The sequence below is a fragment of the Sprattus sprattus genome (genome assembly GCF_963457725.1).
Source record: "Sprattus sprattus genome assembly, chromosome: 6".
Classification (NCBI taxonomy): Eukaryota; Metazoa; Chordata; class Actinopteri; order Clupeiformes; family Clupeidae; genus Sprattus; species Sprattus sprattus.
In genome coordinates this window covers 29,646,494-29,665,131 of record NC_137925.1, presented here as the reverse complement: position 1 = coordinate 29,665,131, position 18,638 = coordinate 29,646,494, and the positions used below count along the sequence as shown (strand labels likewise).

General features: G+C 44.7%; 1 protein-coding gene across 1 annotated transcript in view; it reads left to right on the top strand.

The window, feature by feature from the left end:
• kdrl (kinase insert domain receptor like) overlaps positions 1 to 18,638 on the top strand; it is a 45,576-nt gene that overhangs the window by 10,385 nt on the left and 16,553 nt on the right. The window contains exons 4-18 of the mRNA XM_080840511.1: positions 1,622 to 1,749; positions 2,830 to 2,992; positions 3,324 to 3,454; positions 3,729 to 3,885; positions 3,972 to 4,089; positions 4,376 to 4,539; positions 5,838 to 5,994; positions 7,906 to 8,020; positions 12,489 to 12,597; positions 14,039 to 14,320; positions 14,533 to 14,679; positions 14,814 to 14,942; positions 16,942 to 17,048; positions 17,296 to 17,431; positions 17,900 to 18,004. Coding sequence (XP_080696637.1) covers positions 1,622 to 1,749; positions 2,830 to 2,992; positions 3,324 to 3,454; positions 3,729 to 3,885; positions 3,972 to 4,089; positions 4,376 to 4,539; positions 5,838 to 5,994; positions 7,906 to 8,020; positions 12,489 to 12,597; positions 14,039 to 14,320; positions 14,533 to 14,679; positions 14,814 to 14,942; positions 16,942 to 17,048; positions 17,296 to 17,431; positions 17,900 to 18,004 — 2,148 coding nt within the window. The remainder of the gene's footprint in view (positions 1 to 1,621; positions 1,750 to 2,829; positions 2,993 to 3,323; positions 3,455 to 3,728; positions 3,886 to 3,971; positions 4,090 to 4,375; positions 4,540 to 5,837; positions 5,995 to 7,905; positions 8,021 to 12,488; positions 12,598 to 14,038; positions 14,321 to 14,532; positions 14,680 to 14,813; positions 14,943 to 16,941; positions 17,049 to 17,295; positions 17,432 to 17,899; positions 18,005 to 18,638) is intronic.

Below are 18,638 nucleotides of genomic sequence, written 5' to 3'. Positions count from 1 at the left end.
TGATAAGCACTGTTTTCTTTCCTATTGTTGGTGTTGTCTTATCCCTGTGCTATCTGTGTGTTGCACAAGGTCTTTCTCAAAGGTTCACACAGGAAACAGTCTTAATGGCCCGACACCAAAAGTACAGTTAAATGTTAAATGACGCCCAGAGACTCTTTGGGGGCATGTTAGGAGCCAGACAAGGGACACACTCATGGAGCATTCTGATGTCTTTTTATGTGATACCAGAGCTGGAATAGATCCAGTAGAAGACAGACTGAGAGAAAGAGAGAGAGAGAGAGAGAGAGAGAGGAGGGGGGAGACAGAAATTAATGAGAGGCTCCACTGCACACCTCACTGAGGCTCCATAAAGCCCTTTATCCCCAAAAGCACACAAGGCCAGTTTTAAAAAGCAGCACAAGTCTGTGGTGGCTGGGGCTTGTTGAGCAGAGGGAACTGGTCTGTGCCTGTATGGGGAGCAAAAGGAACTGGTCTGTGCCTGTACGGGGAGCAAGGGAGAGGAAGGCGCTCGTATGGGGCCAGACTCCTTCTGGAGGCTGGAAGCCGTGTGTGATTGCGTCGGAAGCCCTGGTCATTGGCTATTATTTCCTGCTTCGGCTTCTGTTTTTCCAGTCAGCTGTAGTGCCTCGGATGACAGCGCCTTACCAGCAAAGCCTTGACACAGTGAGTCAATAACTCTACAGTTTGGGAGAACATCAGTCCACGTGAGACTGCCTCTCACCATTCCTTCATCAGAGATAAGCTGATGACGGATTGGGTCACTCTATGTTTAGCTTTAAATCAACACCACTTTAGATCAATAAATATCCTGATGATGAAATCTGCCGAGAGGACATTAGACATTAGACATGTTGTTTCACATGGCCCAGATTCCAGGGAGATCTGTGCTATGGGCCCCCAGCATCTCCTGGCCCTCTGTCATTCTATTCTTCTGTTTATTACAGACAATCAGCCATGTTTATTTTCAGAGTCACCCTCCTGACATCACACCATAATATTTGACAAATTTTCGCTCATTTTACAGGAGAAACATTGTGCTTAGCTCACACTGGCGTGTTTGTTTTACCACATCAGTCCCTCAGCAGGCCTCCGCAGTCTCAGGCAGTCAGTGCAGCGTCTGTCCGGCTTCACTTTGGGACGATGGTGACTTAATAGCTCCATCAGCAGTCTGTTTCTTTGTCTAGCGCGATATGAGGTAAACGGGGGGAGATGTTTGGAGAAGAGGCCAATTTCAATTTGTCTCGGATATTTGATTTCACTCCTGGGTGGGAGGCCCAGACTGGGCCATCAATCCCGAGTTCAGTCTGCATGTTTGGGGGAGTAAACACTCAATAGATGATCTGTTGAGAGAGGAGTTGCATCAAATCTGTTTGGAGCGAAACACAGGAATACGTGCAGCTTGTTGCATAAGAACAATTTGAATAGCAATGCAGAGTCTGAGAGGTAATTTGTTTTCAACCTGGACCTGACTGACTGGTCAAAAGGATATTTTTTTTTCAGAAAAGACTGTAACACTTTCAAAGAAACACAAGGAATAACAATATTTTAGACCCTGGAGTCCCTGAAGTCTGTAATAATAATTTAACTACACATTTCTCTCTATCCTATATCCTTTTGACAGATCACGCTCAACCTTTCATGGAACTTCACACATACTACCCACAGGTGCTGTTTTCTGATCGACATGACCCGTCCATCCTCATACCCTGCAGAACAACATCACCTGGCTTAAATATCACCCTGAAGACCGTAAGTTTTTATATTATGATCGCTGAAGTTCTGGAATTTTAGAGATTTAAAGCTAAAAACTTGTTTAAATGAACCTTAACTCCTCGTATGAACACAGTCAAACTCAATGAAATGTAAAATGCAAGAGAGAGTTAAGCTAAGGAGTTTGATGTTCTTAAACAGGACATTTGACACTTAAGCCATCAATGGGTGTGTGGGAAGATTCTTGTGAAACATGTCCTGAGAAAAAATATGCCTGGGACCATAGGCGTCTCTGTGTTTCTCACACCCTTTAAAGTCCTCAAGCAGGAGGGGAAAGGAGAGGGACAGTGGCAGAGTACAGGGATGCTCAGGCGGCAAGGGGAGTCATTCTGTCTACTTCCTGTAAAGGAAGCTGGCTGCAGACACAGGTCTACCCAGAATAGAGACATCTGGTCTATATTTAAAACACCCTCCCTGTTTTTCAATTCATGGCCAGGAAATGCAGGTAACAAAAAAAAACAAACATCCGGGACAAACAAGCTGCCTCTCTTGGGGGGTTAACGAGGTTAATAGATACTAAATGAAGAATAAATAATTTCACATAAAGAAATACATCTGGCTGCAGAACAACACATTATGTGGTTAATGTCTTGTGCTGCTGTAGCATATTGTTCGTGTACTGTCCATGCCCACACTATGCTATAAGTACTGTAGGGGAACAGAGAGCTCCTTCAATGATGTTACACAATGGTGGCAACAAGCAGGAGCTGCACAGAGCCCTTTGCCATGCAGTTGATGTATAGTTGGCTCTGACAATGGCCTGCTATGGACAAACACGTCTTAGTCCGAAGGCACAGATAGTTGAGTGACCTTCCTGCAAGAGGGAGATCTATGGTATTCCCGCTTCCTGCATCCTTCCTTCCCTCCCTCTCCAGCATAACACTTGGCTCCAGAACAAACAAGCCAAGAAATGAAGTCAAAAATAAGAGAAACTCCATTCCTCTGTGTTAAGATGCAGGCATCACACATGTTTTAAGTGCTGTATACATAAAGGATTGAACAGAAAAAAAACATGCTTATAATGTTAATCATTATAATATTTTCACCCTTTCTGGTTAGTTACCACTCATTGCAGATGATGTCAAAGAGAGAGTACGATGGGATCCTAAAGAGGGTTTTACCATTCCATACAAAACCCTCTACGACCACTATTCTGTGTTGATATGTTCCACCACTGTCAATGGCAGGGAATACAATTCTGAGTACATTATTCAAAGAACAAGTAAGTGCCTTGGTTATTATTTCTTAAAACACAAAGACTTAAACTGGATATTTGAATCAAATTATTTAAACCAGCCTGACAAATTGTGTGGAATGTGGTCAGTGAACAAGGTTGCGCAAGTTTAAAGAGCAATTTGAAGAGATTGCTGGAGGAAGGTCTAGCTGCCCCACTGGTTTTGAGAGATTTATCGTGTGATTCTCTGCAAATGTTGATCAATGTTTTGCTAGGTGTTGTTATAATTCTTCCTAATACAAACATAATAAATATAAGTATTGCCTATATACGAGATTCCCATACATCTAATACTTCTGTGCTCTTCCCTCGCCTCCAGCTAAACTAGTTAAGAACGTCAACATCAGCCCTCCTCATGTTGAACTTCTGGTCGGGGAGACGCTGGTGCTCAACTGCAGAGCAGAGACCGAGAGCAATGGCAAAATCATTTTTGAATGGGAGTACCCCAATGTAAGTACTAACTCAGCTCCAACTCTCTTCTAGCAACCATGTTTTGATGGATCCTCAAACCAACCATTCACACACATCCCTGTGTGACTCTATTCAATGGACCATTTGGTACAAGCTAATGTAGTATGATTGGTGAAGAGCAATTTGCTTTTATGGGCTTTCTTGTTCCAATGCTGAATAGAGCTGATGTGAGACACACCGTAAGTCTATGAATATGAAACAGCTGTGTGAGTTATCTCTCTTCTGGTCACTCATCTGTCTTCTTTATCCTCAGGGCACTCGCACCTCTGGCAATAATAGACGACCTGAAGGCTTAATAAAGATGAATGTACTCACCATCCCCAATGTATCCATGCAAGAAATGGGAAACTATACGTGCATGGCCAAAATAGAATACCAGAAGAACGCCAGCGCAGCGGTCATCATCCACAGTAAGGAGTGGCCAAGACATTTGTCCGGCGTGTGCATCTTATTTTCTTTAGTTTTTTTCAGCTCAACCTGTTTTCTCTCCCTCCAGAGCACCCATTCTTGAAACTGGAATACAGAGGTCATCATGCCATTTCAGTTCGAGAAAATAAGAAAGTCATCCTTGAACCTTTTGTCAAAAGCCTGCCCAATGAAATTGAAGTAACTTGGTAAATTAAGCCTTATAGATTTTTTCAAGCACTTGTATTTAAATGTGCACAAGCATGACCTACCTCAGTTGTGTTTAATGTTTACAAATATTATTACCCAATAACCCATGCTTCTGAACATATCATGCAAAACAGGATTTATTTTTGTTCAGTGCAAATTGTTAATACTCAATGTTTAATACTCAATGACAAGTTGTTAATATTCAATGTTTAATACTCAATGTTTAATTCCTAATGTCAAATTGTTAATAGTCAAGGTTTAATAATCAATGTCAAATGTGTGCAGGTACAAGAACAATGTGCGTCTGAATGGCACTTGCTATCGATTGTTAGGCCACAAGCTCATCATCAAAGAGGTGAAGGAGGAGCACGCAGGGGTCTACATCATCCACGTGAAGAACACAGCAGTGGGCCTTTCCAAGAACCTCAGCTACAGCCTGGTGGTTGAAGGTATGTACAGTAGTGTGACTGACGCGTGTTTCCTAGCTCAGGCAGATGAATCAGCATTCTTGACAGCATCCCCTCAGCATTGCCTGCCTGTAGGTAGTGTCTGGAAGAATGAGAGGAATTTCTCGGGTTGTTGTGTTTTTAGAGCGAGACTGACATAGCCACTGCATCTGGAGCTGGTTAGCGGTCTCTTTGAAAGGGCTTTTTTTTGGGGAGGGGGGGGGGGGGGGGGGGGGGGTTCTGCTCTCTCACCAAACTGCATGAAACATTCAACTTCGTCTTTGCTCACTCTAGGCTGCCTCATACAGCATGCATCTTATCCAGTGTTTTAGAGGCTTTCTGGATGAATGGAAAGGCTAAATGACACAGTCAGAGCATGGTATGGTCTCTTCAGCAGCGTGATGGTGGCCACCGAGCTCCAGAGATGACTGGCATAAATGTAATGGTGTGTTGTAGTGTCAGCATGGCTTCACACTAAAGTCCAGAGGAAAGATAGAATACTTGTTATGATATGGACAGTGTTTGGTTACAAACAACAGATCGAAGAAAAAAACAGCCCAGTTCATCTTCCTCTTCGTACCTCAGCATAATTTCCAGGAATTCTCCTCTGGTGCCAGACTAGAGAGAGGGCTCCCCTTCTATTCCATATAAAATTGTTTATGGTTGTTCACTGTCCTGTTCCGCACAACATATTATTAAAGGGCTGACAAAAAACACACACACAACTTGGAGTTACAAACAATGGAAAGAGATTTTTCAAAGATTCCTGGGAGCAATTAGGGAACTATTTTAAACATCATTCATCAAGTGTTTGAAGTCAGTCAGTTGTCCGTGCTAGTTTTCCTACACCCCTACAGTGTGTGTGTGAGAACTAAACTGGATGCAGAGGAGATATATGGGAAAGAATAACAGATAGGAGGATAAAAAGAAGGAGAGAACTGAAGATGGGTTGGAGGGACTGACATTGAGGAAAGCCAGATCTGAGAGCAGTCCTGACGGGTATCTGACTCCTTGGTGCAGAAGGATGAGGTGATAGCAGTGTTCTCCCAAAGATGGCTGTAGCTTTGCACCTCATCAACCCCACCTGTCTGGGAGTAATATCCAGACAAAGCACTTTCATGTGCAGAACACTTACAACTGCACTTCTTAAGCTCCCTGAGAGCAGTCCTGTGCACAGTATATATGTGGTAGAATAGAGTGGACACCCTGAACACCCTGAGATGACAGGAACACATGCTCATTGAGTGGCAATCAGCAAAGGTGTACTAGCCTGACTATGAATCATGTCTGTGTGTCTCTAGTGGCACCGGTGATTCTTGAGGAGGACGTGAAGACCAAGGAGCCCAGGCCCATCCCCCACGGCCAGCCTCAGCAGCTCACCTGCACTGCCTTCGGCGTCCCCGTACCAGACATCACCTGGTTCTGGCAGCCGTGTGACCCGCATCCAGACCTTCAAGAGTGAGTCCAACATCTCCCCACTGTCTTCATCCAGTGACACATATCTGGTTTGTCTTAAAACGTTGCTAATTTCAGTAGAGATGACGTACAACTTGATACGATTTCATACAATTAAATTCTCACTTCAAATCCTAATAATCTTGATGTAGCGTCTCCTGTGGACCCTGTGCCGGGCTCCATAAATGATCATGGCGAGTGGGCTTATTGACATGCTTAATCCGCATGGACGGGCGTTTGATCTCTGAGCTTCTACTTAGGAATTCATAAATAAATAATTATCAAATAGTCAATCTGACCAATCTGAGTTCAGCCGGGTCAAACGCCTGCCATGGCTCATTAAATGAGAAATGAGAGCGTAAGCTCTGATCTCAACTTGAACTCATGTTGTTGTTTCTGTTTTTACAGTGTTTTTTTAAAGTTTAGTCTATTGTTGCAAGCACTGTCTGGCTTTGAAAATGTGCTTTAAAAAACACATGCATGGTCTTGTGTCTGACACATCTTTGAGATACACCACATTTGAGGCTTTGGACGTGAACATGATTCATATTTTTTAATTAGCTGTCCAGCTTCCCAGATATCTCAGCATCCATATCTGTAATGGATCTTAAATAGACAGGCTGCTTTGCATTGACCATGGAGATGGAAAAAGGATCCATTTGTCTCAGACGCCACAATCTCTCACCAAGAGGCCTTATGTTAATCTTGGCCTGTTCCTGAACTTTCAGGAAAAAAAGATGAAAATTTCCCTCGAGCCCCACCAGAACTGCTCCAGCAGGAGTCCTTTGAGCCCTAGGATCAGGCAAACAATAGGCCATTACCACAGGGTTATCTCCACAGCAAACAGCTACAAAAACAAGATTTGGATGGTGTACAATGAGGAACTAAATTGTGTTACTCTTCGGGTGGTGCAACTTGACAAGGGCTCCTGTTAATTGCAAGTAATTATTTGTCAAAGAGCTCGGTTGGCCAAATTTGTGACAGAAAGAACATGGAAGGTCATCGAAGCCAAAGAGCTTCTCTCTGCAGCTTTAAAGATAATCAGAGCTGGCACTGGAAGCAGACGCTTGTAAACGCTCATGCCCAAACAGCCTGTTTTTCAACAGCTAATGAGAGAAGGGCATTTGTCAGGCCTTTCACCATTGCCTGGTGAATGACAAGAAATGACTGTTCTAAATTCAAACTCCACAGGTTCCGTGAAGTCCATTCGTCAGCCAACTGACCACTAGTGTCACGAGAAGTGATTTTAGTCTGATCACAGTGAGGGTGGGGTGGGGGATGGGGGTGAGAGTGTGTTGGCAGGGCTCTTTATCAGCGAGCAGAGAAGTTATCAGTCGTCCCTTGTTGACCCGCCAAGGTCTGGGGATCAGCCTTATCTCTCCTGGCCAGAGAGTGGGGGTGTTTCCTGTGAGCGCTGACGCATTGCTCGGCCCTTCCTGTCACGCTGCCGTTTCCTCCTCAGCCTCTGTTCTCATTAGAGCCGATTGTTCCTCTCCTTAGAAAGACGCAAAGCAGAGCCTTTTGTTCCCGTGGAACGCCCTGAGGCCAGCGATGCCCGTTTAACATGGAGCTGAAACACACAGTCTCATCTCTCGCACGTCGCTCAGAATGTCTCAAGTGCTCGAGGTCAGCCTGGGAGATAAACATTTGTGAACGACAGTAGAGCATGAATGGCTTCTTCCTGGCAGGCTGTTCTTGGTCTTCCTGAACTGAAGCTCCGTGGCAGCACACCTTGGCATTTCCGTGTGGCACATCCTGCCCTCATGTTTAGAGAGCCTAACTTCCCTTCTGTGGATTTCTGAGGAGAGCTACGGGGATGCCAGGGATTAGAAAGACTGAAGTCAAAATGTCTCTGTAACCTGAAATGTTATATTCTGGCCTCAATGTGACTCAGTGTGACAATTTACATTTTAGGTGCAAACTGCAGAGCGGACCCCATGCTGTTCAGGCTCAATCTGAAGAGGATTACCCATACAACTGGATTGAGACCATTGACAGCAAGTATGCAGAGTTTAAAGGTGCCAATAAGGTGTGTAAATCCATATGACTTTTCTCTATATATAGACAATAGTCTCACCACTTGGTCATGCCTCCGGCCTACGTGTTCAAGCAGACCAATCCGACTCCTGTCTAAATGAATGGGAGAGACATAGAACTCCACATGGGATGCTCACACTGACCTTAAGAGTACATAGCAGGAATCTGTGTTGAAATCAGACATACACATTATTAATAACTTACCAGGACATTCTCAAATAAGGCTTCAAAATACTACATTCTTCAAAATACTTTATTCTTCCGGTTGTTTTGCTCACTGAACATGAGCCAAATGACACATCATCCAGATAATGAAAAAAAGAACGTTCAACTGATGCAGACCATGAGTTCTGCCTTTACCAACAACGTGATGTGGGTAGAATGGTAGATAGACTTCTAGTCTCTCGTCCGCTATGTTAAGCATCATAGTCTTCCCAATTCATTTTTTCCCTACTGGTTTGTCTCCTCCTATAATTTCTATGATATTCATTCAAGAGCTCAAAAACATTCAAGAATCCTCATCATATTGACATTTGAGTACGGAGTGGAAGAACAGAAATAGAAAAATGAGTCACGCCCACAGAGGATGATCTATGCACGAGAGCAGAACTGAGGACCCCTCTCTTTGAAAGTCAAACATCTGAAAACAATACATTTACATAATCCTTGTATTGGCAGCAAGAGCTTGTTATTCTCGTGCTGTTACAATCCCATGCTTCGCTCCAGTCCAGTGGAACTGTGATCAACAGTCATGGAAGATGACGTTGAAATCTGCAGTCACGGAGTGGAACAACATCACTAAGGACAAGTGTGAAGAATGAAGTTGCTTTAACTTCAATCTAAACATGAGCTCAACAGAGACACAGAGGTTTACAGTTCAACCACAACAGATCAAATACCAAGTCCCTAAACTGCTCAGACAGATTCAAAACAAAACCATGATAGCATCGATACTTGAGCATTATGTAATTCTTCATTAGTGCTCAGATTCAACCTCTATCTTTGATCAGCTTCATCTCTTTGAGTTTTTTGAAAAGGAAAGTGAAGGAATGACTCCCTTTATCTGGGATCTCTGACCTGACTCAAAGTCACTCTTTTACTACATCTAATGATCCATTCCCTTCCAGGAGAAGTGTTTAAGCTTGTCTCTCACACAAGCACACACACACACACACACACACACACACACACACACACACACACACACACACACACACACACACACAGTATGTGCACATACACATGCACATGTGTATGAGAGTGTGTGCATGTGTGAGTGTGAGAGACAGCTACAGCTCATTTCGTCCTGCTGAGGAAAATATCCCCCCTTTGATTCAAACCAGAGTCTCTAAATATTCCAGCTCGGGTTAGCTGTGCCCAGCGGGTTATGGTGAATACCACCTCAGTCTGCTGCCCAGCGTGTAATGGTGAAACACACCTCCGTCTGCTGCCCAGCGTGTAATGGTGAAACCCACCTCAGTCTGCTGTCCAGCGTGTAATGGTGAAACCCACCTCAGTCTGCTGTCCAGCGGGTAATGGTGAAACCCACCCCTGTCTGCTACACAGCGCACAGAGACCTATAAAGCTGACATAAACCTGTGGTCGGGCCCAATGCATCACCCAGGCCTGTGCCTGCCACTCCCACTGGAGGAAGATCCAGGCTTAAACCATATGGTCTGACGGTTAATGCATTTAACCATCCCGCTCATGACGCCATGATGAATTCATTCAGAGGGCTCACATTGCTTTATGCATTTAACCATCCCGCTCATGACGCCATGATGAACTCATTCAGAGGGCTCACATTGCTTTATGTATTAACCATCCCGCTCATGACGCCATGATGAACTCATTCAGAGGGCTCACATTGCTTTATGTATTAACCATCCCGCTCATGACGCCATGATGAACTCATTCAGAGGGCTCACATTGCTTTATGTATTAACCATCCCGCTCATGACGCCATGATGAACTCATTCAGAGGGCTCACATTGCTTTATGTATTAACCATCCCGCTCATGACGCCATGATGAACTCATTCAGAGGGCTCACATTGCTTTTTGTTTTGCTTGTGGTCCTTTCCTAATGAAGTGACTTTGTTAGTGTTGCGTTAGTACCACTAATGTCTTAGTGGAGTCTTCAGAGAAAAGCGGTTGTTTTGGGATGTTTGGTCCTGACCTGTCGCTTGCTCTCACTGCCAATGTGCACCCCAAGTGTGAGGCCAACGTGGCTGATGTTTTTGCACAAGCCCTGGGAGACTGTGATCCTGCAGCAAAACCTTTCACTTGGTCAGCATGAGCCTTAGGAGAGTGTGTAAACCTGACAGTAAACCTGTCTGAAACACTGGAGTCAGACCTGTGCTTTTGGGTTCCTTCATTCAAAAGCAAACAGCAAAAGCACATAATTGAAGTGCATAATAGTAATATTTTGTTCAATATGTAAAGATTTATGACTTTTCTTCTTAGCTCTGATGATGCATTGCAAATCCAGCATTCACGTTTATGTAGTGTATTCCAACATATAAGATGAAAGTCATAAATATTAGCAGGTAGAGGTAAAACATTGGCCCTATGCAGACGTGCGTGGGCCATCAGTTTGAATCTGCAGTGAAAGTAAATCCTGCGGCTGGTCACTTTTACAGGCACTTGTGGCCTGAATCGCTGTTGGTTTATGAGGGGAGGGTGAGGGGTCAGTGATAACAAGGCCCGCCCGCTGTAGGGAGGGGGGAGAGATTGGGTGAGGGTGAATTCCTCTTTGTCACTCCACATAAATCCCCCCTGTGCCCTAGGAGCAGCAGCCTGGCAAGGAGCGATCACCTCCGTCCCCCTCACAAGGACTCCAGTAATGACTGGCTATAGGTAGAGAGGGGGTGGGGTGAGGTGGGGGTAAGCAGGTTAGGTCAAAGTGGCTGAAAGCAAGGGATGGGGGCAGGCGAGAGGGGTCACAGAATGTCTGGTCAGGTCATCACCCAGAGACTCGTGGCCTGGAGGGCAAGACTGATTCTTTGGAGATCGGATGGCATGTTCTTGAGTTACACCGCCACACAACCACAGACTGTTTTCATCAGTTGTTTACAGGAACATATTGGATGTCTTTGTGGTAATGTGACTATCCAAATGTTTATGTGGTTTGTAGTTGTGTACAGAACAAACACACACACACACACACACACACACACACTCTCTCTCTCTCTCACACACACACACACACACACACACACACACACACACACACACACACACACACACACAAACACACACACACACACACACACACATACACAAATATGCACACAAACTCACACACTCACACACCCACACTCACTCACACACTCACACACACACACACACACACACACACACACACACACACACACACACACTCACAAACACACGCTTGGCCGGGCACACATGCACAAACATGCGTGTGCACAGATGCTTGCACAGATCTTGCTTCCTTGCTCTCTCTGTTCATGCATGGTCCCAGTGATGCATACCCTGGATTACAGTAAGACACATTTCAGGACATGGTCAAGCTCATCAAGGTCTGATGCCGTGATTATCAATGTGTTCTGCTCCTCAGACACAATTCACAACTAGATGACAATAAGAATTATGGCATAGGTTATTGCAATGCCTTGTAAGCCACTGTGTGTCACTGTGCTTAAGAATAACATCTCTGCTGCAATCAGATTGATCCAAGCTGGATTCCCAGATCCAGTCAGTGTGTGCATTTTGCATTGCCCTTGGCTTAAGCTGCATCATCTGTGTATAGAGCTGACCCAGAAAGAATCAGTGAAAGACGCTGAAAACAGGCCACTTACTCAGAGAAAAAGCCCTTGTCTGCAATGTCAAGGTATCACAATGGCTTCGGAAACCCCAGGAAGTTTACATTGTACAAATGGTGTGCCACTCAGACAATACACCCCAAAGCAACTCATAGTGTTTGATGTGACAGCGTCTGAAAACAGATGTCTTTCTGGACACAAAACAGAGCCCCTTGAATCTGGCTCCGCGCCCAAATCAGACTTATTATTGTGTCTACTTGAGCCATTAAATGGGTTCCACTCCAATAGTGACAGAATTGAGTGTGGCATTGTAAACGCTTGTCAGGAAATGACATGGAGCCCAGGCACTCCTTCTGTGGCGGCCTGGGAGAGCTGCCTACAGTTGGAGACCTCCAGATGTATCCTTGTATTAATGCAGTGCACCAGAGGGTGGAAAGAGGCCAGGGTTTAGCATGACCTTTAGCCCACCTGCTAAGGGCCAATAACACAAGTGATGCCCATGAAGAAATCTGAGGAAGAAAAGTGGTCAGGTTATGTGTTTGCAAGAGTGTGAATGTAGTCTGTCTTTATTATGCAAGCTCTCCATGAATGTGGCACTGTGGTTGGACATAATATGGCTCTTACAGTAACATTTATTTAACATTTATTTTCACTCTTTACTTTTTTTCTATAGACCATAAGCACCCTGGTGGTGTCTGCAGCCAATGTCTCCGGCGTTTATTCCTGTCAAGCTATCAACAAAGTTGGCAAACACACAATGAACACGACTTTCTACGTCAGTGGTAAGTGGGTCCAAAATGTGTAAGTTGTAGGAACAGCAGAAGCCTTTCAGAACTCCAGTCCAGTCGGACCATTTTTAGGCAGAAATGCTTGACTGGCTTTTATTTTTACAAGCATCCATACTGTACTGGCTGAGCGCGTGCTTTCTATTGACCTACACATATGTAATGAATCACTTTGCAAAAGCCAGGAATGCACAGATTGGATGGTGCAATAAAGCGACTGGAGGGTGGGGGTGGGGGGGGGGGGGTTGGGGGGCATTAATTGAAACCATCTTCCTGTACGGCAGGCAGACTTGAGGACAGAAGGCATAACATGTCCAGAGCCATATGGCAGAGGTCTAATGGCATGGCTGTACTTTCAATGCCGGCAGGTCATCTCTCTTTTCCAATAGCCCTTCCTGCACGCTGAATCATTTTTACTATGCTGCTGACCGCTTCCAAATGTTCTCTAAAATGAAAAAGCAGCCAGGCCTGTTATGTAATGGAGTGCACATCAGCAGTCGGGCGTCCAGCTAACGCAACTAATATCCTTGAGGGGAGATGAAGCCTAGCGAGTGCGTGGAGGATATCAGGAACATACCAAAAGGACAGTACTTTGCCAAAGTGGTTGAGTCCAGGACAAGACAAACAGGAGGATGATGCACGCTTGATCACAACAGACAAAGACATGTGTGAGTGTGTGTGTATCGGTGTGAGTGTGTCTATCTGTGTGAGCATATAAATATATACATATGTGTGTATGTGGGTGTGAGTTGTGAGTGTGTATCTGTGTGAGCATACAGTATGTTGGTTTGTGTGTGTGTGTGTGTATTTGTGTGTGAGTGTGTGTATGTGTGTGTGTGTGTGTGTGTGTGTGTGTGTGTTTGTGTGTGTGTGTGTGTGTGTGTGTGTGTGAGTATGTGGGGGGTATCCCAGGCTGAATATGCTAGGCTGCTCCAGAGGTGCAGATGACTGAGAGCAAAGGAATGCGGGTGAGAGAGGGACAGAATTGTAATAACAGCTGTCTTCCCTTACGGAACGCCGAATGCTCTCCAGCAATGTGAATAAACAAGCTGCACTCTCTTCCCCTGAGGCCTGGCCCCAGCCTGGTTCCTATTGTACCACTGCAGATCGGCCATCAGCACCGCCATCCGCCCGCCATCCGCCAGCAACATGCTTCCAATTAGCAGTGATGAAACAGGAAATAACTGCAAATTTGACATTCCTGTCCACAGTGATGCGCTGTATCATGCTCTCTGCCTCTGCCGCTCAGACAGGGACAGCAGGGACATCTGATAGCCATTCACAGCCTCTCTCTCTCTCAAGACTGCGGGATCATCAATGACCTTTTCTGCATCGTAGACCTGTTGTTGTGTTTAGGTCATTGCCTGTTGAATAGGTGCTGATTCTACGCTGTGTGTTTGTTTAACAGTGCTTTTCTCCCTCTCTGTATTTTCTGCAGATGGGTCAGAATCCTTAGACATATCTCCTGGCACTGCCATCGAAGGGTCTGATATCACCCTGACATGTCGGGCGACACGATACCTCTACAGTTCTGTGCGCTGGTATGATGCTTCCAACCGAACCGTCGTGGAGAGAGAAGAGACGGCCGGGCTGTACTCCACCTCAGTCTCCATCCTGCTGCAGAACGTGTCCATGGACCTGACAGAAGACTTTCACTGCAGGGCCCTCAATCTCCACACAGGCAGAGAGATCCAGAAGTCTGCTGCACTTGTTATCAATGGTGGGTAACGCGTTCAAGTGAATTTGTTTGTGTTCAGTTGGCCACAACAGCTTTTGCTGCTTTTAAGTCTGTGAATGTTTTGGAATGAAGCCAACGACTGACCACTGACAGTCCAACATAAAGGTGGCACTAAGTCATTGCAAAACTGCACAAACCTGGTAGCACTGAGACAAACCTGCACAAACCTGGGCCATGTCCTTTTAATCCCTCAGAGAGGACGAGCCCATCTCTTAGACACAACCTGACCAATCAGGACGTGAACAGCAGCAGCACTCTGACGCTGAGCTGTCTCGCCCAGGGTGTGCCACGACCCAACATCACATGGTACAAAAATGACGTTCCTGTTGTTGAAGGACCAGGTATGAAACATTCCGGAGATAAAGAAACATTCGCACCTTGCAACATGCATCTGAAATCTAAAATGATAGACATCTGCGTATGGACATTTTGATTTCAATTTGTATTATCACCATCTGCTGTGATGTCCTCCCAGGGATCACCCTGATGGCGGAGGGCGTCCTGATCATCCAGCGGGTGAAGAAGGAGGATGAGGGGATGTACGAGTGCCGGGCCAGCAATGATAAAGGAGCCGTGGCATCAAGCGCTGTGGTCCGAGTCGTTGGTGAGACACAATTACTCAGGAACCGTGTTTCCCTTAGCCGGTTTTGCCTGGTAATATTTATTGAAAAACGCTCAAATTTAAAACTTGCTGGTCAAAATGTCAGGCAGTAATGCTCATACAAACATAAAACGTATCCTTCAACATTTCAACCACAGCAAATAAATAATATAGTTATTAACAATATACAATAATATTATATTTTAGTGCCCATTTTTTCAGACACATCATGGTAATTAGCTAATCAAATTATTCTATTTCTTGATATAACGAGAAGGTAAATGTAAGCAACCTCATGAAGGGTAAGTAGGCTTATTCACATCAATGGAGCAGGAACAATTTGCAGCATTTATCTTGTCTCGTAGTACCATTGCTTTGATAATAATCTTGTGTAAGCCTAGTTGTAGCATAGGTTATGCAACAAATATGGGGTCACACCAGTATATATGGTTGCTAAGTATCAACAGTATCTATTGTTGCTAAGCAGGACAGTCTGACTGTCTAATCTGATTGAATCAAATGAGAATAATGAAGTTTGAACACGACTGTGTGGCGAAGCTGCAATTGCAGCCGTCAGTATGGAAAACGTATAGAATTCATAAATTGTATTATAATATGATCTTTTCAAGTGGAATTGAGTTGCCCACCCCTCATCCACATGCCCATCCTGGTTACAGTCAAGCTGATTTGAGGATGTAGTCATTCTTTTGTCTATCTTAGTGTACATTATATAGGCTATATGTCAATGTAAGTGTACATTATATAGACTTTATGTCAATCTAAGTGTACATTATATAGGCTATATGACATTTGAGTTTCTAACATAGACTGCTTTTGAATCATGCGCCAGTTCTGAACTTGTGTGGTGAAATTAATTATTTCCGGACAAGAACAAATCCTAGTGAAAACCCTACTCGGAAGACTCTTTACAATCACTGATGAATGTGATTCTTTATATAAAAAAAAACAATGTAAAATCCCTGGCTGGTGAGCTTAATCTATTAAATGAAATGAGTCTTTAAACCAATTTTGGAACGTAAATCAGCGACAGTGCATAGATTTTGACAGTGCGTAGCTAGACAGTGAAATGCATGACCAATCAAAAGCCTTTTACAACTGTCTGTAATTCTTTCATGCCTTCCAAACAGGCTTGGCTGTGCTTCAACACTAAGCTATCCCCTGAGAGAGAAGCCAAAACTGCCCGGAATGCCAAACGTGAATTCCTGAGTGCTTTTTATGATTGGGGTTCTCGCGTGGGTCCTCTCTCAGGGGAGCTGACCCCTATGGAGTCGGAGAAGAGCTTTGCTAATGAGCGAGGGGCAATGTTGGGGGAAAGGTCCGCCCATTAAAGAGCTTGAGACGTGAAACATGAAACAGGGTTTCTAGAGGCCAGGTCAAGCAAGGGATGCTCCGATTGGCGCTTGTGTGAAAACACACATTTCTCTCTTTTTCCTGCATTCTCCAAAGCAATGTTATGAACTACCATTTTTAGTCAGTGTTGTGCTTTTTATGCCTCTGGCTGAAATTGGCATGTGTTTTTTCAAAAATAAAACAAAGCTTTCCTAGGAGCACCTTAGGGTTAGTGGTCTGGAAGCGTAAAACTTGTTTTCCTCACAGCACTACGTGTTGACAGTTTGGCAATACTTGGTGGGACACTGGAGCTCAGGGGACATAACAAATGAGCAATTGAGCGGTATGCACAGGACAAATAAACAGAGGATAAACAACACAATGTGCTCCTCTGCAAAGAGTACACAATGTGTCACAGAGCTTGAGCTATGGACATGGGAAAACATATCTGACACCAAAGAATGCCATCATATTAAAATCAGTCTGGCCTGTATAGTGCGTCATAGAAGCTACTGTCTAATCCTGTCGATGGTTCCGCAAGGCTCAGTAGATTTTGGGGAAATGAAACTGGGAAGGGACTGAGTTTGCTGCAGCATCAGCCATGGCTGGATGAGTTCACCCAGTGGCTAACTGTCTTGTAACTGTTGTTTAGGGGACGAGGGGAAAGCCAACATTGAGGTAATAGTGTTGGTGAGCACCGGTGCGGCAGCCACCTTCCTCTGGATCATGCTCATTCTCTTCATCCGCAAACTCAGAAAGGTGAGATTGAATCGCTCCCACACCTCACATGTTTCTCATAGGGTTTTAAACTCAGAAAGGTGAAATTGAACCGCTCTCACACCTCATATGTTTCTCATCATTAATAGGGTTTTAGGCTCTGGATTTTCAGAAATTCAATGTTTTGTTGTTAAACATGTGGTTTGTGGAAGTTGAAGGTTTGGATGTGTCAGTTATCATTTCTGTCTGTGTGCATTATTTAATGTCTATATCTGAATGTGTTCTCCAGCCCAGCTCTGCTGACATCAAAACTGGCTACCTGTCCATCATCATGGACCCAGACCACATGCCCTTGGACGAGCAGTGTGACCGCCTGCCATATGATAGCAATAAGTGGGATTTTCCCCGAGACCGCCTCAGACTTGGTGAGCATCCTCCTCTATGTCTGTCAGAGTATCCCAGTCATGATGAATGCCTCACTACACAAACATCAAGTACTCACTACATTTGAAGTACTTTATGATTGGCCTTTAACTAGAAGTTGATGTATTTCAGTAGTTCATACTCTCAGACAGCTGCTGCTGCTCCTCCGTGGTCTTGGCTGTTAAAGGCCTTGGCCATTCCTGAGAGGGGTAGGAGCGGGTTGTGGATGGCCTTTCTGCTCCGGGTTAGTGCGCCATTATTTATCAGCGACCCGCTGCTGTCATGCGGTCTTAACTGCTCCATAAATACCCTGTGGAGGGCCAGGCGAGTGGTCAGAACCTCCACAGGTTGTTTTAATTACAGGCCCGTATCACTTCTGACAGGGCTCTGGCTTGATGTATGGCTCCCCTGGGCTAGACAACCTCATGTAGGCTCACTCAACCAATCAAGCCTTCGTGTTTGTCTCCCAGGTAAAACTCTAGGGCATGGGGCTTTTGGAAAAGTGGTGGAGGCCTCAGCCTTTGGGATTGATAAGCTGTCGACATGCAAGACGGTAGCTGTGAAAATGCTGAAAGGTAGGAGTACCCTCTCTTTCTCTCCCAGAACTTCTTGATGAACTGCCCAGCACTATTCTGGAATAATATGCTAAGTGGGTCCCTTTCTAACGTGGTCCTATTCAGGGAGTCTTTTGAAGATAATGGTTGCTTCCAGATCAGAACTTGAAAATAAAGCCACAGGAAAGACAGAAACAGAAAGCGGCCATTTGGTGGATCATTTCTATGCCTCATGTGTGATCTGTGCTTATAAGCCATGTGAAGACAATTACCAGATATTGCACATTTCTCAGCTGTAGACAGAACTTACAACTGGTTTCACTCAGCAAGCTCTGACGTCTTCAAAATGGAAAAAGTTCAGAGCAGCAACTGTCGTCCAAGATTTGCAGGTGATCCGAGGTTCAAAAGTACAAGTTATAATTGAAGTAAATCCTCCATTAATGGCTCCACCACAACAGATGGTCTGGAAATCACTCGAGTTTTGTCTCTTCTCCCCTGCGTCCCTGTTCGATTTATGGGAGTCATCATTTTATATCTGCATTCCAAATATCAGAGGCCATCTTCACCCAAATATAACATGTTCACTCAAAATGGAGATGCCAAAAAAAAAAAACACTTTTGTTTGCTCTCATGCCACTCATTCAGCGAATCAGAC